The sequence below is a fragment of the Elephas maximus genome, chromosome 4 (assembly GCF_024166365.1).
Source record: "Elephas maximus indicus isolate mEleMax1 chromosome 4, mEleMax1 primary haplotype, whole genome shotgun sequence".
NCBI lineage: Eukaryota > Metazoa > Chordata > Mammalia > Proboscidea > Elephantidae > Elephas > Elephas maximus.
In genome coordinates, this window is record NC_064822.1 from 89,851,444 (window position 1) to 89,874,296 (window position 22,853).

The window sequence follows — 22,853 nt, forward strand, 5'->3', positions numbered from 1 at the left end:
GTAGGCCCTGTAAACATTTTTCCTTTGTAAGCTGGTATAATGCTAACCTTTGTAAGTAGAATGTGCTAAAGACATCCTGGAAGGGGAAGGGGCTTCTCTTTTTTATTCTCGCATGATCCCCTTAGGTCCCTGGGTGGCGCAGTTTGCACTTGACTACTAACTGAAAAGGTAGGCAGTTTGAGCCCACCCAGTGGCACCTCAGAAGAAAGGTTTATGTTTCCATAAAGATTACAGCCAAGAACACTATGGAGCAGTTCTACTCTGTAACACATGGGGTCACCGTGAGTTGGAATTGACTCCATGGCAATGGGTTTGATTTTGATGCTTCCCTTGGCAGTCTCCTGTAGCTTGTGGCTCTTATGGTACTCAGCAGCCAGCCTCATGCGGCACCCCTTTGGGCAGCTTTGCAATTTTACTGGTGCAGCATTTCTCCATGAACCACTTCCCTGGCACCCCCTTGGTAACTTTCCAGAATTCTGGGGCATAGCACCTCCCCATGGATGATTCCTCCAGCACCCCAGAGGGCAAATTCCAAGTAAGTCCTGCTGGTATGACATCCCAGGAAACTTCTTTGCTACCCAATGGGCCATTGCTGCACTCTAACAAAGTCTGGATTAGGCCTGAGGGAAGAGGGGCTTTCCCAGATTTGCCCTGTGTGAACCCTAGGGTTAATGACTGCTGGGAAAGTGGACATACAGATATATACATAGTGAATAATGCTGCAGTGAATTTTTGTGTACAAGTACCAGTGTGTCCCTGCTTTCAATTCTTTTGGGTATATACCTAAGAGTGGAATTGCTGGGTCATACAGTAATTCTGTTAAACTTTTTGAGGAACCGCCAAAATTTCAACAGTGGCTGCACCATTTCACGTCCACCAGCACTATAGGAGGGTCCCAATTTCTTCACACCCTTGCCAACACTCGTTATTTTTTCATTTTTTCTTATCATAACCATCATAATGGAGGCAAAATGGTATTTTGCTGTAGTTTTGATTTGCATTCCCCTAATGACACTGAGCATCTTTTCATGTGCTTATTGACCATTCCTGTATCTTCTTTGGAAAATGTCTATTCAAACCCTTTGCTCATTTTATAACTGGATTGTCTTTTTGCAGTTGAGTTGTAGGAATTCCAGTTGACCGGCAGGCTGTATTTTTCCTACATAATTGTTCTGGTTTTATCTATTTTCTGAAATCACTTGTCCTGTGAACCACTCAGTATTAAGATTCTACAATAATGAAGGAAAACCAAGTAGCAATCCGACAGTTTTATTTGTAAAGAACAAAGCATGAAAAGTCATATTTAAATGTACTCCAAAACCTGAAAAACCCACATCAGTTTCTATGATATGTTAAAGTGCTTGATATCACAATACTCTTTAAAATTTATATTATGTTCAGATGAGGAAAAAAAAAATTCCAGTTCTGATGCCTTTTGTTAACAATACAAAGAAAAACAATATGATGTAAATGCAGAAATGTTTTTTTTTTTTTAAAGATACACAGGATACATTTATACATGGTTGAAGTGTAACACAGAAGATTTTTTTCTATATATTTCACACCCTCATTTGATTGACAACAGAAACTCTTTACCATACTTCTCTCTCTACTGTCAACAAGATTTGATGTTGGGAATAAAGATTGAATCCACACACAAATACATTCAAGTAATTGATTCCCTCCCGAATAAGCTAAGGATACCCTGGATCCCTTCAAATGGGGAGAAATTTGGTTTGATGAACTTTTTTCACTATGGTATTATAATAAATAAAAAAAAATTTTTTTTTTTTTTAATTATAATTTAATGTATTATCTTTCCAAAGCCAAATCTTGATTTTGTCCATGTGAGGGCAACTGAGCTGTAATACGATCTGGGAGGATGCGGTTCTCCTTGGGTTCTTCAGATCATACTGCATCAGCAACATCTAGAAAAAGCTTGAAATTCAGTTTTTTTCAAGAGATTTATGAATGTACTTTAACAGGAGTAAGTGACCTAGTAGTTTATTATTCTCTTCTGTCTCCTCTTTATGGTAAATAATAATGTAACAAATACTATATAAGAAACAAGGATTTCAAAAGACACAAAACTTGGAAACAGGATTCACTTTATAAAAGTAGAGAAGGGCTCAAGACTCCATTCTCAATCAATGAAGGTGTGTTAATACTGAAATATAAATAGCTAAGGTTCAGGTTATTCTTTCAACATGGTGAAAAGGAGAGACTAGTTTCTGTAAACCTCACAGAGAAATACTCACAGTTCCCTAAATGAAAATAATCTACTGAAAACTCATAATTCATAGCAGAAAGAAGATATTTCATTATGAATAGCTACACTTCCAATGTCCCTGTGGATCTGAAGTCCTTGTGAGTTGCCTCATGTTTCAAAATATTTTAGGGGTGTCAATATATACTATACATAAACTGACAGGTATGGTCTCAGCCTCTCTCATTCATTTACATTCATGTACAAGAGTCCTTACTGCCAAAAAGGAAATATCAGCAATTCAGTATTTCTCCTCTATCATTCATGTAGTATGACAGAAGTCCATTAAAATGATTTTTTTAAAAAATAATAAAGTGATGTTATAATAAGTACCCCAGCGTCACAAAAGGTATAAAAATGTGTTGAACATCTGAAATAAAATTTAGAGGGAAATCAGATTTTTGTAAACTTTAGGTCATTTCTTATATCAAATTCTCACCCCAGTGGGAAAGAGAGTGGGGAGGGGTCGGCAGCTTTATTTTTATTCTTGGTAGCCTTCTTTTTCCTACCTAGAACCTCACTTTATGCTATTTCACAAATATTGAGCCTCAATCATTTTTAAGGAGCTAAGGACTCTCCTGACCAGGGCACAGTGTTAGGATCTCACACATAATACCAACATCAGTGTAATGTCACTGCATCATAAAGGTTGAGATTAGAAGTTTCAGGATATCTGAAAAACACTTGGACAATAATTTTTTCGAGAGGTAATATTTTTGGCAATTTCATTTTAAAACAATTTATTCTCAAGCTATTATTCTGTGTGAAAATACCAATTATAGTCCCAGGCATTTGCTTTTGAGATTAAAAAAATAAGTCGACTAAAAATGGAATTTTATTCACTTTAACTTATGAGTTGTGATCATAAAGCAATATACTAATTTTTAATATTGACATAATAGAACATATACCTCTAAGTGGGTATGGTCCTTCCAGAAGTCACCTTCAGTGTACATTTATTCTAAGGATTCTGCTACTGCTCTGCTCAAATTTTCTGGTATTGGCTCAGAGACAGTTATAAGTCACTTAAGAACTAAGCCTTATTTCTTAATATGTGAATCTAAACTCCATTACTCAGCTAAGCCTCCTTTTTATCAGAGTTGGACCTTGAGGACTTTATGTTGTTTCCAAATAGTAAACGTATTCAGAAAGATCAACATTTACCACTACTGGGAATATTCAAAAGAATGAGCTGCAGGCCATCCAGGCAGTTCACAAAGAGTTCCCCACATTTAGAGCACTGGCGTTATCACTGGTTCCCCAGGTAACTACTTTAGAAGGGGCCAGCATTCAGGAGCATAGGACGATTATGGTGTGTTTACTTTTTAAAAAATGAGCCATTTCACTGTTATAGTCATACTACACAAGTGAGATGGAACTTCAGGATTTACTTTCATTTTCTGATATTACTTTTAAATTAATGGTTTCCCCCAAATCATCCAACTCTGCTAAGTTTTTACAACAGATGTAATCCTCGATAACTTGATAGCAATTTGTTAAAATGTATACTAATCCTTATTTCCTATCCGTATACCTGGCTTAGCATCTGTAGAAGAGGATGGATAAAAGATCGTCGTAGACAGTAGGACTACCTTGAAGGTCTGGTCTCATGCAGCCTAGTGCAATTAAAAACAAACAAGAACAATTCTAGACTTTGTGTTGTCACTGACCAGCTGTAGGGTAAACTGTAAGTATTTAATCTCTCTGATTCTTAAGTCCTCCCATCTATAAAATGAGAGGGTGGACTAGACTCAATTCTGGCATACTAATCTAAGTCATTTTCACTGGTTGCCCAGAGTGTGTCAGAAGCATGGTCTTAAGGAAAAGATAACAAGAACGAAGTCCTGGACTGTGGTTAAATTTGTAACCGATTATTTCTGATCATTAAAACATAGTATCAGCTTGTGATAAAACAGGTTCTGGAGGTCTCCCATAACAGACTTTCCATACTACTGAAATAGTCGCCCCAATGCAGAGGTAAACAAATCTCGGGTCTACCCAGGTCACCCAGGACCATCTTCTTAAACCCCTCCCAAGGGGTTTCCTCCTCATGTACTAAGTCACATTACATTCCAAGGGGCTGTACAGTCACATTACATTCAAAGAACACCTTGGCTGCCCTGAAGAAATATAGTATTTGATAAAGGGAAGGAGGCATTTGTTTTATTAGTTTCTTCCTCCAGGAAATAAGAGAAACAGCACTGCTGGCTAAAGCCCAGCACCCTCAGATTGCACAAGGATCCTGAGAGGCCATGGCTTTGCTTCTCAGCCACACTGGGAATAAAACCCGGGGCACTGCTGAGGCAATTTCACTGTTAAAATGTGCAAATGCCTAATTAGAGTTACAGGGCCTACCATAAGTCGAAGACTTAAGTAATTGGCTAACACATTTATTTAACTTTTTTAAAAAAGAATACCAAACTGGAAAGTTACTCACAACTTTTCGTCTTTCAGAATTGTTGCTTCTCGTTTTGCTTTCATTTTGTCAGTGTGTGCTACAGTGGCTTTTAACTTCTCTGAGCCAGTTGTTTTACATTATTACCCCTTCTCACAAAGAAACATAAAGCTTCCCTTCAAACACCCAGAAAGAGTCCATTCTTTCTCTCTCTTTCTGTTATTTGCATTATCATGGTCAACAAATACTTTCACAAAAACATTCCAAGCCACAGCAGAGCCCTCCTCCTTCTTAAACATTCCTTCCATTTCCTGAGAGGGGGATGGGCATGGGGAGAGGGGAGAGAGGGGTGACTGGAACCCAACAAAGACAGGGCTTGTGGTTATCCTTAAGAGGTAATGCATCACTGCAGAGTTTAGATGGCCAAATTTAAAGTACGGAATCAAATTGCTGTTTGCAGTTCTTATGACTATGAGGCCAACACTTTGAAATTCACATCTCCCTGAAGTACCTCAAATAACAAGAATAAAAATGCCAAGAATGAAGTTAGTCTAGGCTAATCTTTCCAAAGTGTAAAGAAGTTATAATCCCACAATTTAACACACTTCTCAGGTTTTGTGTGTTCTCTTTCCAGTCCGGCCAAGCTCCTGGGGTCCAGTATTTGAAGTATTTGAATTATATCTTCTTGTGCTGACTGAAAAAAATTTCCAAAAGACTGGAAAAGTGACTCACAATTCAAGTGGATGAAACAGTTGGTTACTTAAAAGATACAAATGAGGACAAATGAGGACACTGCCCTACAGTAGATAAAGCCGTTTACATTCACAGTACAAAGGATGAGACACCAGGATGGATGGCTACAAGATAACAATGCATTCTGGGTTCCTTTGTGATACCTGGAGAACAAAAAGCCCAACTGGGTCGCAATATATTTACATGTTTCTTGGCTTCTTCCTGACTAGCATCACTCTTCTCCCCTAACCCCTAACCTTTTAAAACTACATATTTTTAAGTCACAGTAATATTCAATCTAAGAAAAGTATCTTATTAGAGTAATATAATTTCTTAAAGATAGCATATTTACACACATCTAACACATGAAAATACTCTATTTTATACTAAATTCCAGGTTCAAATGAACTACAATACAGCATTTGCCTTGTCTGTAGCGTGAGGATTGTTCACACTGGGGGATATGGTGGGCTGTCCCCTGTAGTGACTCACTACTGCACCAGACAAGTCCAAATCAGTCCGTATGGACTTGTTTAGTTGGGAAAGGATCAGGAGCAAGGGGTCTGGACTGAGAATTTCTAGACAATTGGGTTCACATCCACTCCTTTGATGAGTGATCCTTCTAAGACTATGGTGAAGTCCTGAATGGTCTGCAGGATGCGGATGAGGGAGTTGACAGTCATGCGGTCTCGCAGGAGGGCGCTCTCTTCATACATTCGGGTAATGGCAGGGCACTCGGCTAATAATGGAATCCACTGTGGGAGCAGGCGATCCCTGCAGGCTCAAACAGAAACAACTCCTGAGCGCTGCTAAACTCACTACAGAGAAAAGCACATTTTGGTGCTTTCAACTGGGAACAAGACAGGTGATAAAGATATGGGGTTGGATGTTGCAAAATCCAGTCAAGCTCTGAGGTCAGTAAAGAGGAAAGCAAAGTCAAGAAGCTGGATATTTACTGGTGAGAAGACACAATAATTAGGCAGTGTAAACTAATGGGAAAACCCACCAAGTTCTAAAGGCAGGTACAGACAATTTGGTCATAAGGTCTCACACACATTAAAGAAATTTCCTATTCTGATTTTACCAGTTTAAAAAAAAGGCATAGTGATTTTTTTTTTAAACAGGGGTGTTATTCAGACATCTGTGACAGACTGTGTCAAAATATACTGGGAAGAAAAACTACATTAAATATTAGGGATTAGATTTTTAAAAAAATGTATACAACAACGAGGTAAGGAATAAAACTAAGGCAGAAAAGCATTAAGTAGATTTTATAAACCAGAAAACGATTTATATTGTTCTAATAAATCAGAACTGTGAAGAGATAAAAGTAGATAAGGATCATACTCAAAAGGAACTTTGAAAACACAGCTGAAATTGGGCCCCTTTTATTAAGAAAAAAAACACAGAACTCAGTTCTGTAAACTAGCTGTTTCAGGAGGACAAATCTCTTATCTTCAACGTTCCCTCAATGAAACCCTGACATTAGTGGTATCTATTTTATCACTTAGTGAACAGCCCTTGATATGCATTTCATGACAAGAAAACAAATAAACAACAACAACACCAAACTCATTGTCATCCGGTCAGTTCTGATTCATAGCAACCCTACAGGACAGAACTGCCCCATAAGGTTTCCAAGCAGCAGCTGGTGGATTAGAACTGCTGACCTTTTGGTTAGCAGCCAAGCTCTTAACCACTACACCACCAGGGCTCCTGCATGACAAGGACAGCCATAATTAGATCATCCTGAATCTCATGTTGGGGCTCTAGGGACTTAGGGGAAAACAAACAAGATATCAAAAAAACAAAAACAAAAAAACCCCAAGATACAGATAACTTTAAAAAATCCCACAATATTATTAAATTTAAAGCAATACGGGAGTACATATGCACTATAACCAAAAATAAAACCCATTGCTGTTAAGTCGATTCCAACTCATGGCAGTGACCCTATAAGGACATAGTAGATCTGCCCCATAGGGTTTCCCAGGCCATAAGTCTTTACAGGAGCGACTGCTACACCTTTCTTCTGCAGAGTGGCTGGTGGGTTCCAACTGCTGACCTTTCGTTAGCAGCTGAGTACTTAACTACTGTTCCATCAGAACTTATATACAAGCACACAAAGTATATATATACATGTGTATGTGCTGGTTGGTCTAATTATCTACTAACCTACCTAGTACCTACTTACCTATCTTTGGAGCCAGTATAGTGTAACAGCTGAGAGCTTGCGCTCTAGAGTGAGAATGGGCACGAATCTTGCCTCTTTCTAGCTGTGACCTGCAGAAGTTTTCTTATCTATGCTTTGATATTCTCATCTATAAAATGGGGATACTGGTTGCTACTTCATGTAGTGGCATTGGTGTGATTAAATGAGATGATGGTATCTAAAGGACTTAGCACAGTGTCCAACACATAGTAAGTATCTAATAAATATTAGTATCATAAAACTTTGAATGAAAGAAACCCAAGGGAGAGCTTTGCAAGGGACATGATCTAGTATAACCCCTCCTGGGCTCTTGCTCAACACATAACAAAGACAAGGAAAGTCAAGAATTGGCTTTATACCGTGTTCCGAGGCAAACTAAAATCTGGAATTTGCCATCCTTTCCAATGTTCCTGGGTGCAGTATTGATAGCATGTACATAGTGGCAGAAGGTTTTGCAGGATGATTTCTGAATAAGGACATCATCTTCATTGTCTAGAATCTGGTCAGTGTTTTCAAAATAAGCAACGGCTCTCTCTGAGGAAGGAAGTCAGGATCATATCATAATGCACGTCAACGTTCATATATAGAAAGATTTATCATTTCGTTTACTCTGGAAATACTCATGATGCTTTGCATTATGGCCAGCCCTGAAGCCAAAGTATTACGTTTTCACTGGCTTTGGAATTAATTCCAGAGGTCCGCGTTTCATGGTGGAATAATATGCTCTCAGGAACTTATTTTCTAATCTAGACTGTATTCCAGATGGCTGGAAAGCTCTCTCTAAAATACCTTCACGAAAGGGAAACTGGCAAAAATAAAAATATATTCTTCTGTTAAAATGGAGCCCTCCAGCAGTAGTGAAGACATGGTAGCCACTGAGATGGTGACCCCTGCTCTAGTTATAGAATGACTGGCCAACACTTTGCAATAATATCCTTGCAATGGAACTAAATCAGTAAATCTGAGAAAGAAATAGTTACACATGTATCAGAAGCAGGGCCAATAAAATTCTAGGCTTAGAGAAGGAAAAAAAAAATCACCCCTGAAAGCCTGGCTCTGTCAACTGTCCTTTCTTTACGTAGAAATTCTGGGTTAGATTAAATCAACTCCTTGATCTCGGCCTTACTTATAAAGCAACTGATTAATCACTGCATTAATAAAACTGGGAATTCTAGAAGTGCTGTATACCAAAAGAAAGATTACAAAGCTTGGCAGACTATATAGCAGCACCGTCCAATAGAACTTTCTGCAATGATGGAAATGTTCTGTATCTGTGCTGTCCAATACAGTGACCACTAACTACATGTGGCTACTAAGCATTTGAAATGTAGCCAGTATATCTGAAGAAATGAATTTTAATTTAAATTAAAATAATGATTTGTGTCTAATGGCTACTATATTGGACAGCATAGGGCTAGAGTGATCTTTTTAAACAGAAGTTATATCAAGTCACTTCTCAGCTTAAAGCCTTCCAATGCCTTTTCTTTTCACTGAGAATGAAGGCCAAAGTTCTTCCAATGCTCCAGAAGACCCTACCCAGTAGAGTCCTGGTGCTAAACCTTCCATCCCTATCTCCTCCTTCATTCTTTCTCCCTCTTCTGCTCCAGTCACACTGGTCTCCAGGCACATTCCCATCTTGGGCCCTTGCATTTGGCCTGGAGTGCTCTTCTCCCAGATGTCAACCCTCATGACTCACTCTCTTACCTCCTTAAAGTCTGTGCTCAAATGTCATCTTCTCGACAAAGCCTATAACTATCTTATTTAAAAGTATACTACCCTCTAGATGTTCTTTCCCCAGTTCTTTCCAGTAGCCATGGAGTCAATCTCGACTCCTGGCAATCCCATGTGAGTCAGAGTAGAACTGTGGTCCACAGAGTTTTCAATGTCTGATTTTTCAGAAGGACATCTCCAGGCCTTTCTTCTGATGCACCTCTGGGTAGACTCAAACCTCTAATCTTTTGGTTAGCAGCTGAGCATATTAGTTGTTAGCACCACCCAGGGACTGCTACCATTTTCTTTTACCCCCCTCTATTTTTTTCCAGATCAATGATCAACTTCTAATATACCATATATATATTACATATTTGTTATGTTTTTGTGTATTGTTTGTTCCCCCTTCCACCTCCACCAGAGTGTAAGTTTGTCAACCACAGGGATTTTTGTCTGTTTTCTTTACTCATGTAAATCCCAAACATTCAGAATAGTGTTTGGAATATTGTGGACACTATAAAGTGTGAAGAAAACCAGTAATACTGTCTATTTGATAACCCATTGCTGTAGCGTCGATTCCAACTCATAGCAACCCTATAGGACAGGGTAGAACTGCCCCATAGAGCTTCCAAGGAGCGCCTGGCGGATCTGAACTGCCGACCTTTTGGTTAGCGGCCGTAGCACTTAACCACTACGCCACTAGGGTTTCCGTCTATTTGATAAAAAAAAAAAAAAATTAGACACTTATTATTAAACACACACTTCCTCATTCGCTCAAATTCCTGGGTCTTTGAGTTTTGTAAGAAATATTTCAGTGACCTTAAAATTACATCCATTTGCTTTATTTACCTATAAAGTCCCAGATGAAGACATTCTTGTGAAAGATGCGGGCGGACTTGAACCCATGGTGGAAAACTTGCTCAAGTGCTGCAACCAGGCCATTTTCTCCACATAGCAATACTGTAAGGCTTCCTCTCTGTGGAACATAACATACAGTGCTGAAGAATAATCTGCTGTGTCTGTCTATGAAAAACACTAGAGAAACAAGTGCTGACAGGAACTATATGGAGCGTACTTTCACAGCTATCAGAAAGCTTTCGTATTAAAGTACTCCTTATTGCCTTATGTATCACTTAGGTACAAAAGTGGCTTTAAAAGTCCCACTATAGTAAGTTTTATAGCCCATAATACCTCTTTTTCAGGTTTGTGAAAATGTTTCACAATATTGTTCACAGCTTCTCCAATTCCTTCTTGAATTTGTCCAGCATTGGGCTCTGTAAGATAATGAACAGTGGCTGAATTCTCATGTGAGAAAAACAAAGTACCTATAGTATACAACCTGTGTCCACTTATGTAGGAAACACTTCACCAGAGCAGACTCGTTTTGCCAGCAGCTCCATGAAACTTGCCTGTGGCCAGTTTGGTCTAGTGGAAGGCATCCTGGCACCATGGAGAAGAAGCCGAGACCCCTAGATTAAAATCCCAGTCTTACCACTTGCAATCTAAAATCTTGATCAAGTGTCTAACTCCCTCCAAGTTTGAGTTTCTTCAATAGTAAAATAGGGAAAAAACACACGCCACAAGGTTACTGGGAAAACTGAGTGAGATATTAGGTGTCAAACGCCCGGCATGGTGCTTGTCGTTGTTAGGTGCTGTCGAGTCGGTTCTGACTCATAGCGACCCTATGCACAATAGAACGAAACACTCCCCGGTCCTGGGCCATCCTCACAATTGATGTTATGCTTGACCTCACTGTTGCAACCACTGTGTCAATCCACCTTGTTGAGGGTCTTTCTCTTTCCCGCTGACCCCGTACTCTGCCAAGCATGATGTCCTTCTCCAGGGACCGATCCCTCCTGACAACATGTTCAAAGTATGTAAGACGCAGTCTTGCCATCCTTGCTTCTAAGGAGCAGTCTGGCTACACTTCTTACAAGACAGATTTGTTCGTTCCTCTGGCAGTCCATGGTATATTCAATATTCTTCGCCAACACCACAATTCAAAGGCGTCAACTCTTCTTCGGTCTTCCTTATTCATTGTCCAGCTTTCACATGCATATGATGTGATTGAAAACACCATGGCTTGGGTCAGGCGCACATTAGTCTTCAGGATGACATCTTTGCTCTTCAACACTTTGAAGAGCTCCTCTGCAGCAGATTCGCCCAATGCAATGCGTCTTTTGATTTCTTGACTGCTGCTTCCATGACTGTTGATTGTGGATCCAAGTAAAATGAAATCCTCGACAACTTCAATCTTTTCTCCGTTTATCATGATGTTGCTCATTGGTCCAGTTGTGAGGATTTTTGTTTTCTTTATGTTGAGGTGTAATCCGTACTGGAGGCTGTGGTCTTTGATCTTCATTAGTAAGTGCTTCAAGTCCTCTTCATTTTCAGCAAGCAAGGTTGTGTCATCTGCATAACGCAGGTTGTTAATGAGTCTTTCTCCAATCCTGATGCCCCCTTCTTCTTCATATAGTCCAGCTTCTCGTATTAGTTGTTCAGTATACAGATTAAATAGGTATGGTGAAAGAATACAACCCTGATGCACACCTTTCCTGATGTTAAACCAATCAGTGTCCCCTTGTTCTCTCTGAACAACTGCCTCTTGATCCATGTAAAGGTTCCTCATGAGCACAATTAAGTGTTCTGGAATTCCCTTTCTTTGCAGTGTTACCCATAGTTTAGTATGATCCACACAGTCGAATGCTTTTGCACAGTCAATAAAACACAGGTGAACATCCTTCTGGTATTCTCTGCTTTCAGCCAGGATCCATCTGACATCAGCAGTGATATTCCTGGTTCCACGTCCTCTTCTGAAACTGGCCTGAATTTCTGGCAGTTCCCTGTTGATACACTGCTACAGCCGTTTTTGAATGATCTTCAGCAAAATTTTGCTTGCGTGTGATATTAATGATATTGTTGTATAATTTCCACATTCGGTTGGATCACCTTTCTTGGGAATAGGCATAAATATGGCATGGTATTTGTCATAAAGTGCTTGCAAGTCCTCAGATGTGAGGAATGAGATGAGGAAGAGCCACAGCATCTCTTCTCAGACATTTCCTTTTCCTACGTATCTCTGAGCCCCATAGTGGGCATACGCTAAAGCTTCTGAAGCTCTGAATGGCTAATCTGGAGTCTGTGCTTTCGCTTTTGTGTCTAAAGTAAAAGGGAAGATGTGGGGTATACTAGGAAACCACAGCCGAAAGCCCGGGCCCCGCCCCTTTCTTGCGGCCTAGGCACTGCTTCATCCTGGCAGCCAGCACTTGCCCATCACCTAGGCCCCTTTTCTGAGAGAGAATTTTGTGGGCTGCTTGAATGGTACCCAAACCACCTTGACCCTGAAGTCCCAAGGATGGTTTAAAAAAAAAAACAAACTTGGGTTTCATTCAGGTTCCGAAATAGATAAGACAAGAAAAAGTGTAAATTTTGGTATTTTCTTGTGGTGATTAAATATTAAATCTAATTCACAGACTATAAATGACAAAATACACATCCTAGTGTTTAAGAATCACTGATTAATACTGACGGAGAATTCTTTACATAAGCCAACTCTTTAGGTAAAAGTCAAGTGTTTTCTACATCAATGCATAAAAATTATTAAAATGGACCTCTTATGACTAAAACACTGATATTGAGACCTCTTCAGTTCCTAGTAGTTTATTTTACTTTTACCTTTCTCTGAATATTATTTTGTCTTTTAAACATCAAAATCTACTTTGAAAGCTTTTATTCATTCCAAAAGAACCCTGTACTAATCAGCAGAATTTTAAAACTGATTTAAAATTTTTAGTTTTCTAAACAAACATCACCTTGCACATACTGTGAACAAATACCAAGTTATCCATCTTTAAGTCTCAGCTTACTAAACATTTCCTGTTTCTTGAGTAAGGAAAGAAAATATGACCAAAAATGGGGGATAAGGCCTCTCAAAACAGTGATACTCTATGAAATTGGACTGATTCAGAAGTAATAACTTAGATGGACTGAGCTAAAATCTACCTCTTTTTTAAAATCAGCATAATTAATGTATGATTTATAGACAATAAAATTCACCAATTTTAAATGTGCAATTTGATGAGTCTGACAGATGTATAGTCATATAACCACCACAATTGTAATATGGAAAATTTCCATCACCCAGAAGTTCCCTCAAGTCCCTTTTTACTCAATCCCTCCCCCAGCTCCTAGCCCCTAGAAACCATTGATGACTTTGTATCACTGCTATTTTGCCTTTTCCAGAATTTCATATAAATCAAATAATATATAGTCTTTCGTGTTTGGTTTCTTTCACTTAGCATAATGCTTTTGAGATTCATCCATATTGTTGATGTATCAGTAGTTCATTCATTTTTTATACACTGCTGAATAGAATACCGTTGACTACCTATAGCGCCACCTGTTTATGCATTCAACAACTGATGGGTATTTGGACTGTTTCCATTTTTGGGTATAATGAATAAAGCTGCTATGAAGATCTGAGTTCAAGTCTGTATCGACATACATTTTCATTTATCTTGGGTAAATAAGAATGGGATTGCTGGGTCAACTGCATAGTGTGAGTCTATAAAAAAAATGCCAAATTGGTTTCAATTTTGCATTCCCACTAGCAGTGTATGAGCATATTCCATTGATCCGATCCCCACCCTCACTAATATTTAGTATTATCAGTCTTTTTTAATGTTTGCCATTCAGGTGGGTGTGTGGTATGAAGTTTACTTCTGAATGCAGAAAGGTATTATGAATTAGGGGCACAGCTTAAGATTGAAGGATTTTTTATACTATCGTCCTAATACTTAATATACCAGCATGTGCTAACAAATGAATAGAGACTAACAGTATTTAAGGAAACTGTCTTGTTAGTAAACTAAGGGCTTCTATTAGGTGCTTTTGTTATTCTACTCACGGTAATTGCCTATACTTGAAATAAAACCACTTTCTTGATAAACTTCTAAATTTTTTTTCATTAATTATTATGGGTCTGTATCAGTTTCCTAGAATTGCTGAAACAAATTACCACAAACTAGGTTCTCTCACAGTTCTGGAGGCGAGATATCGGTATTCCTGGACCAAAATCAAGGTGTCAGCAGGGCTGCACTCCAACCAGAGGCTCTGGGGGATATCTGTGACTTGCCTCTTCTAGCTCTGGTGGTTGCTGACATTCCTTGGTTTGTGGTCACATCACCCCAATCCCTGTCTCCTTCTTCACATCACCTATTCCTCTGTTCGTGTCTAATCTCTCTGTCTCCCTCTTACAAGGATACATGTGATTGCATTTAGGGTCCACCTGGATAATCAAGGCTCATCTCCTCATCTCGAGATCCTTAATTAATCACATCTGCAAAGACCTTTTTTTCTAAATGAGGAAATATTTACAGGTTCCAGGGATTAGGACCTGATACCTTTGGGAACATTATTCAGCCTACTAAACATTAGTATAAATTAGAGGTTTATTAAAAAAGGCATGTGAACATGATATTCTATCTATAGAATTCATTACTTTACAATATTTTGTTTCTTTGCTCCTATAAGTTAAGCGGGGGGAGGCTGTGCTAGTTTCCTAGGACTGTTGTAATAAAATACCACAAAATTGGGTGGCTTATAAGAACAGAAATTTATTCTCTCCCAGTGCGGGGGCTAGTAGTCAAAATTCTGGGTATTTGCAAGATCATGTGCTCACCAAAGGCTCTAGGAAAAGATCCTTTCTTATCTTTCCAGGCTGTTTCTGGTAGCCCTAGGTCTTTCTTAGTGTTCTTTGGTTTGTGGACACATATTCACATGGCTGTCTTCTACCTGTGTCTGTCTGTGTTTTTCCTCTGATTTTATAAGCATACTACTCAGATGAGATTAGGTCCCACCCTATTCCATTATGACATGTTAACATAACTGATAACATTCTCAAATACCCAAAGTAAGAGAATCCTTGGTGGTACAATGGTAAGTACTTGGCTGCTACCCAAAAGGCTGATGGTTCAAACCCACCCAGTAGCTCTGTGGAAGAAAGACCAGTTGATATGCTCCCTTAAAGATTAAAACCAAAAAAACTCACACCCGGAAGCAGAGCCAAGATGGCTGACTAGTCAGACACATTAAGCCATCCCGCTGCAACAAAGACCTGAAAAATCGGGTAAGGTAGATACAGATGTCAATCCTAAAACCCTGAACCTTAAATGAAGGGATAAAGTCAATATCAGACAACAACCTGAATCTAGGACACAGGTCAATACCAGCCAAATACCAACCTAGGTAATGAACTCTCAAGGGTAAAAGAAAACTAAAAGATTCAAAACAGGGAACTAGAGACATCAATCCATGAATGATGACAATGTCAGAATAATAAAAAGGAGAATACACAGTGTAGATATAGAACTTTCAAATGGAGAGGAAGTAAACACAATATCAAGTAATAAAAGCCTGGTTCAAACGTAGGAAGATAGGGGTAAACTTCAAGGTAATCACAAAAAAAGTTAAAAACCTGCTCATCAAAATAAGAAAAACAAAGTCTCAGTGTACACGAAATCTACAATAATGAAAGACACAAAAAGACATTTCAAAACCAAAAGGAACTCAGCACAGGAGAGTAAGAGCAACAAAGAAAATGTCAGCACCACAAAAAAAAAAAAAAAAAAAAAAAAACCTCTAACAGAACTGAAAAGAGAAACTGACAGTTCCACAGTAATAGGAGACTTCAATACACCATTCTCAGTAAAGGACAGATCATCTAGAAAGAAACTGAGCAAAGATAAAGAAGATGTTAAGGCCACAATCAACCAGCTTGACCTCGTAGACATATATGGAACACTCCACCTAACAGCAGCAAGACATACATTCTTTTCCAACTCACACGGAACATTCTCCAGAATAGACCACATCTTAGGCCACAAAGCAACCTTCAACAAAATTCAAAACACTGAGATAATACAAAGCATCTCCTCTGATCACAACATAACAGTAGAAATAAGTAACAAGGAAAAAAATCAAATATGTGGAAAGTGAATAACACCTTGCTTAAAAACCACTGAGTAATAAAAGAAATCAAAGATGGAATAAAAAAACTTCTAGAATCAAATGAGAATGAAAACATATCATACAAAAACCTACTGGATGCAGCTAAGGCAGTGCTCAGAGGGTGATTTATAGTAATAGGCACACACACCAAAAAAGAAAGGACAAAATCAAAATGTGAGCCCTACAATACAAATAGAAAGAACTGCAAAAGAAGCCCACAGCCACCAAAGAAAGGAAATCATAAAGATCAGAGCAGAAATAAATGAAATAGAGCATAGAAAAACAACAGAAAGAATCAACAAAACCAAAAGTTAGTTCTTTGAAAGGACTGACAAAATCAACAGACCATTAACCAAACTGACAAAAGAAAAATAGAAGACACAAATAACCCAAATAAGAAATGAAACGGGGGACATTACAACAGAATCAACTGATATAAAAGGATCATAAGAGAGTACTATGAAAACCTGTACTCCAACAAATTTGAAAATCTAGAGGAAATGGACAAATTTTAGAAACACACTACTTAGCTAAACTAACACAAACTGAGGTCAAAATTTTGAACACACATAACAAGAGAAGAGACCGCAAAGGTAATAAAAAAAACTCCCACCAAAAAAAAATCCCTGCCCCAGATGGCTTCACCAGAGAATTCTACCAAACATTCAGAGAAGAGCTTGCACCAGTACTACTCAAACTATTTCAGAACATAGAAAAGGAAGGGATACTTCTGAATTCATTCTATGAAGTCAGCATAAGCCTGATACCAAAACCACAGCAAAGATACCATAAGAAAAAATTTATAAACCAATATCTCTTACTAATATAGATGCAAAAATTCTCGCCAATAGAATTCAGCACCATATAAAAAAAAATAATACAAGTGGGATGCATACCAGGTATGCAAAGATGGTTCAAAATCAGAAAATCAATCAACATACTCTATCACGTAAATAAAAGAATCACATGATCTTCTCAACTGAAGCAGAAAAGGCATTCGATAAAGTCCAACACCCATTCCTGATAAACACTCTCAATAAGATACAAATAGAAGGGTAATGGTTCAACATAATAAGGGGGATCAATACAAAACCAACAGCCAATATCTTTCTCAATGGAGAGATGTTGAAAACATTCCCCTCGAGAACAAGAAAAAGACAAAGATGCCCTTTATCACCACTCCTATTGAATGTTGTGCTGGAAGTCCTAGCTAGAGCAATAAGGCAAGAAAAAAAGCACATCCAAATGGTTAAGGAAGAAGTAAAACTATTCCTGTTAGTGGATGATATGATACCATATGTAGAGAACACAAAAGACTTCACAAGAAAACCACTGGAACTAAAAGAAAGGTTCGGCAGAGTAGCAGGAATACAACATAAACATACAAAAATCTGTTGGATTCCTCTTCATCAATAAAGAGAACTACAAAAAGGAAATCAGGAAAGCAATACCATTTATGACAGCCCCTAAAAAAATAAAATACTTAGGAATAAATCTAACCAGGGATGTAAAAAACCTATACAAAGAAAACCACAAAACATTGCTGCAACAAACCAAAAGAGACCTACAAAAATGGAAAAACACACCATGCTCATGGATTGGAAGACTTAACATTGTGAAAATGTCATTTCTACCCAAAGCAATATATGAATACAATCCAATCCCAATTCAAATACCAACAGCATTTCTTTAACAAGATGAAAAAACTAAATCATTAAGTTTACATGGAAAGGAAAGAGGTCCCAAATAAGAAAAGCATTATTGAAGAAACAGAACAAAGTAGGAGGCCTCACACTACCTGACCTCAGAACCTACTATACAGCTACAATAGTCAAAACAGTCTGTACTGGTACGGGTAGCAAGACAGACACATTGACCAATGAAACAGAATTGAGAACCTAGATGTAAATCCATCTACCTATGGCCACCTGATCTTTGACAAAGGTCCAAAGTCCATTAAATGGGGAAAAGACAGTCTTTTGAAAAAATGGTGCTGGCAAAACTGGATGCCCATCTTTAAAAAAATTAAACAGGACCCATCCTCACACCATACACAAAAACTAATTCAAAATGGATCAAAGACCTAAATAGAAAACCAAAAACTATAAAGATCATGGAAGAAAAAATAGGGTCAATTCCAAGGGCCCTAATACACGGCATAAACAGCATACAAACTATAATTAACAATATACAAACGCCAGAAGATAACCTAGATAACTGGGATCTCCTAAAACTAAACACTTATGCTCATCAAAAGACTTCATCAAAAGAGTAGGAAGAAAACCTATAGACTGGGAAAAATTTTTTGGATATGTCTTATCCAACAAAGGTCTAATCTCGAAAATCTATAGGAAAATCTAACACTTCTACAATAAAAACACAAATAATTCAGTTAAAAAATGTGCAAAGGATATGAATAGACACTTCACCAAAGAAGACACGGAGGTGGCTAACAAACACATGAGGAAATGCTCGCTATCACCAGCCACCCACATCGAGTTGATTCCCACTCATAGAGACCCTGTAAGACAGAGTAGAACTGCCCCATACAGTTTCCGAAGAGTGGCTGGTGGATTTAAACTGTTGACTTTGTGGATAGTAGCTGAGCTCTTCACCACTGCGCCACAAGGCTCCCATTGGCCACTGTTGTTGTTAGGTGCCACTGAGTCAGTTCTGACTCATAGTGACCCTATGTACAACAGAATGAAACGCTGCCCGTCCTGTGCCATCCTTACAATCGTTATGCTTGAGCTCATTGTTGCAGCCACTGTGTCAATCCACCTCCTTGAGGGTCTTCCTCTTTTCCGCTGACCCCGTACTCTGCCAAGCATGATGTCATTCTCCAGGGACTGATCCCTCCTGACAACATGTTCAAAGTATGTAAGACGCAGTCTGGCCATCCTTGCTTCTAAGGAGCAGTCTGGCTGCACTTCTTACAAGACAGATTTGTTTGTTCCTTTGGCAGTCCATGGTATATTCAATATTCTTCGCCAACACCACAATTCAAAGGCGTCAACTCTTCTTCGGTCTTCCTTATTCATTGTCCAGCTTTCACATGCATATGATGTGATTGAAAACACCATGGCTTGGGTCAGGCGCACCTTAGTCTTCAGGGTGACATCTTTGCTCTTCAACACTTTGAAGAGGTCCTTTGCAGCAGATTCACCCAATGCGATGCGTCTTTTGATTTCTTGACTGCTGCTTCCATGACTGTCGATCGTGGATCCAAATAAAATGAAATCCTTGACAACTTCAATCTTTTCTCCGTTTATCACGATGTTGCTCATTGGTCCACTTGTAAGGATTTTTGTTTTCTTTATGTTGAGGTGTAATCCAAACTGAAGGCTGTGGTCTTTGATCTTCATTAGTAAGTGCTTCAAGTCCTCTTCACTTTCAGCAAGCAAGGTTGTGCCACCTGCATAACCCAGGTTGTTAATGAGTCTTCCGCCAATCCTGATGCCCCGTTCTTCTTCATATAGTCCAGCTTCTCGTATTAGTTGTTCAGCGTACAGATTAAATAGGTATGGTGAAAGAATTACAACCCTGATGCACACCTTTCCTGACTTTAAACCAATCAGTATCCCCTTGTTCTCTCTGAACAACTGCCTCTTGATCCATGTAAAGGTTCCTCATGAGCACAATTAAGTGTTCTGGAATTCCCTTTCTTTGCAGTGTTATCCATAGTTTGTTATGATCCACACAGTCGAACGCCTTTGCATAGTCAATAAAACACAGGTAAACATCCTTCTGGTATTCTCTGCTTTCAGCCAGGATCCATCAGACATCAGCAATGATATTCCTGGTTCCACGTCCTCTTCTGAAACTGGCCTGAATTTCTGGCAGTTCCCTGTTGATATACTGCTGCAGCCGTTTTTGAATGATCTTCAGCAAAATTTTGCTTGCATGTGATATTAATGATATTGTTGTATAATTTCCACATTCAGTTGGATCACTTTTCTTGGGAATAGGCATAAATATGGATCTCTTCCAGTCAGTTGGCCAGGAAGCTGTCTTCCATATTTCTTGGCATAGATGAGTGAGCACCTCCAGCGCTGCATCGTTTGCTGAAACATCTCAACTGATATTCCATCAATTCCTGGAGCCTTGTTTTTCGCCAATCCCTTCAGAGCAGCTTGGAATTCTTCCTTTGGTACCATCGGTTCCTGATCATATGCCACCTCTTGAAATGGCTGAATATTGACTAATTCTTTTTGGTATAATGACTCTGTGTATTCCTTCCAACTTCTTTTGATGCTTCCTGCATCGTTTAATATTTTCCCCGTGGAATCCTTCACTATTGCAACTCGAGGCTTGAATTGTTTCTTCAGTTCTTTCAGCTTGAGAAACGCTGAGCGTGTTCTTCCCGTTTGGTTTTCCATCTCCAGCTCTTTGCACATGTCATTATAATACTTTACTTCATCTTCTTGAGAGGCCCTTTGAAATCTTCTGTTCAGTTCTTTTTTTTTTTAAATAATTTTTATTGAGCTTTAAGTGAACGTTTAACAAATCAAGTCAGTCTGTCACGTATAAGCTTATATACACCTTACTCCATACTCCCACTTACTCTCCCCCTAATGAGTCAGCCCTTCCGGTCTCTCCTTTCGTAACAATTTTGCCAGTTTCTAACCCTCTCTACCCTCCACTCTCCCCTCCAGACAGGAGATGCCAACACAGTCTCAAGTGTCCACCTGATACGAGTAGCTCACTCTTCATCAACATCTCTCTCCAACCCATTGTCCAGTCCCTTCCATGTCTGATGAGTTGTCTTCAGGAATGGTTCCTGTCCTGGGCCAACAGAAGGTGTGGGGACCATGACCACCAGGATTCCTCTAGTCTCAGTCAGACCATTAAGTCTGGTCTTTTTATGAGAATTTGGGGTCTACATCCCACTGATCTCCTGCTCCCTGAGGGGTTCTCTGTTGTGCTCCCTGTCAGGGCAGTCATCAGTTGTGGCCGGACACCATCTAGTTCTTCTGGTCTCAGGACGATGTAAGTCTCTGGTTCATGTGGCCCTTTCTGTCTCTTGGGCTCATAGTTGTCGTGTGACCTTGGTGTTCTTCATTCTCCTTTGATCCAGGTGGGTTGAGACCAATTGATGCACTTAGATGGCCGTTTGTTAGCATTTAAGACCCCAGACGCCACATTTCAAAGTAGGATGCAGAATGTTTTCATAATAGTATTATTTTGCCAATTGACTTAGAAGTCCCCTTAAGCCATAGTCCCCAAACCCCCGCCCTTGCTTCACTGACCTTTGAAGCATTCAGTTTATCCCGGAAACTTCTTTGCTTTTGGTCCAGTCCATTTGAGCTGACCTTCTGTGTGTTGAGTACTGTCCTTCCCTTCACCTAAAGTAGTTCTTATCTACTAACTAATCAGTAAAAAACCCTCTCCTACCCTCCCTCCCTCCCCACCTCGTAACCACAAAAGTACGTGTTCTTCTCAGTTTATACTATTTCTCAAGATCTTATAACAGTGGTCTTATACAATATTTGTCCTTTTGCCTCTAATTTCGCTCAGCATAATGCCTTCCAGGTTCCTTCACGTTATGAAATGTTTCACAGATTCGTCACTGTTCTTTATCGATGTGTAGTATTCCATTGTGTGAATATACCACAATTTATTTACCCATTCATCGGTTGATGGACACCTTGGTTTCTTCCAGCTTTTTGCTATTGTAAACAGTGCTGCAATAAACATGGGTGTGCATATATCTGTTTGTGTGAAGGCTCTTATTTCTCTAGGGTATATTCCGAGGAGTGGGATTTCTGGGTTGTATGGTAGTTCTATTTCTAACTGTTTAAGATAACGCCAGATGGATTTCCAAAGTGGTTGTACCATTTTACATTCCCACCAGCAGTGTATAAGAGTTCCAATCTCTCCACAGCCTCTCCAACATTTATTATTTTGTGTTTTTTGGATTAATGCCAGCCTTGCTGGAGTGAGATGGAATCTCATCGTAGTTTTAATTTGCATTTCTCTAATGGCTAATAATCGAGAGCATTTTCTCATGTATCTGTTGGCTGCCTGAGTATCTTCTTTAGTGAAGTGTGTGTTCATATCCTTTGCCCACTTCTTGATTGGGTTGTTTGTCTTTCTGTGGTTGAGTTTTCACAGAATCATATAGATTTTAGAGATCAGGCGCTGGTCGGAGATGTCGTAGCTGAAAATTCTTTCCCAGTCTGTAGGTGGTCTTTTACTCTTTTGGTGAAGTCTTTAGATGAGCATAGGTGTTTGATTTTTAGGAGCTCCCAGTTATCTGGTTTCTGTTCGTCATTTTTGGTAATGTTTTGTATTCTGTTTATGCCTTGTATTAGGGCTCCTAAGGTTGTCCCTATTTTTTCTTCCATGATCTTTATCGTTTTAGTCTTTATGTTTAGGTCTTTGATCCACTTGGAGTTAGTTTTTGTGCATGGTGTGAGGTATGGGTCCTGTTTCATTTTTTTGCAAATGGATATCCAGTTATGCCAGCACCATTTGTTAAAAAGACTATCTTTTCCCCAATTAACTGACACTGGGCCTTTGTCAAATAT

At 39.0% G+C, this 22,853-nt stretch overlaps 1 protein-coding gene across 3 annotated transcripts in view; it reads right to left on the reverse strand.

Moving 5' to 3' along the window:
* Positions 1 to 1,292: 1,292 nt before the first annotated feature.
* The window catches only part of DENND5B (DENN domain containing 5B), a 217,699-nt gene continuing 196,138 nt past the window's right edge, over positions 1,293 to 22,853 (reverse strand). For all 3 annotated transcript variants that reach the window (XM_049882751.1, XM_049882752.1, XM_049882750.1), the window contains 4 exons: positions 10,507 to 10,589; positions 10,165 to 10,291; positions 7,965 to 8,139; positions 1,293 to 6,167 (listed from right to left, as the gene is read on the reverse strand). In XM_049882751.1, coding sequence (XP_049738708.1) covers positions 5,972 to 6,167; positions 7,965 to 8,139; positions 10,165 to 10,291; positions 10,507 to 10,589 — 581 coding nt within the window. In that variant the 3' untranslated portion in view covers positions 1,293 to 5,971. The remainder of the gene's footprint in view (positions 6,168 to 7,964; positions 8,140 to 10,164; positions 10,292 to 10,506; positions 10,590 to 22,853) is intronic.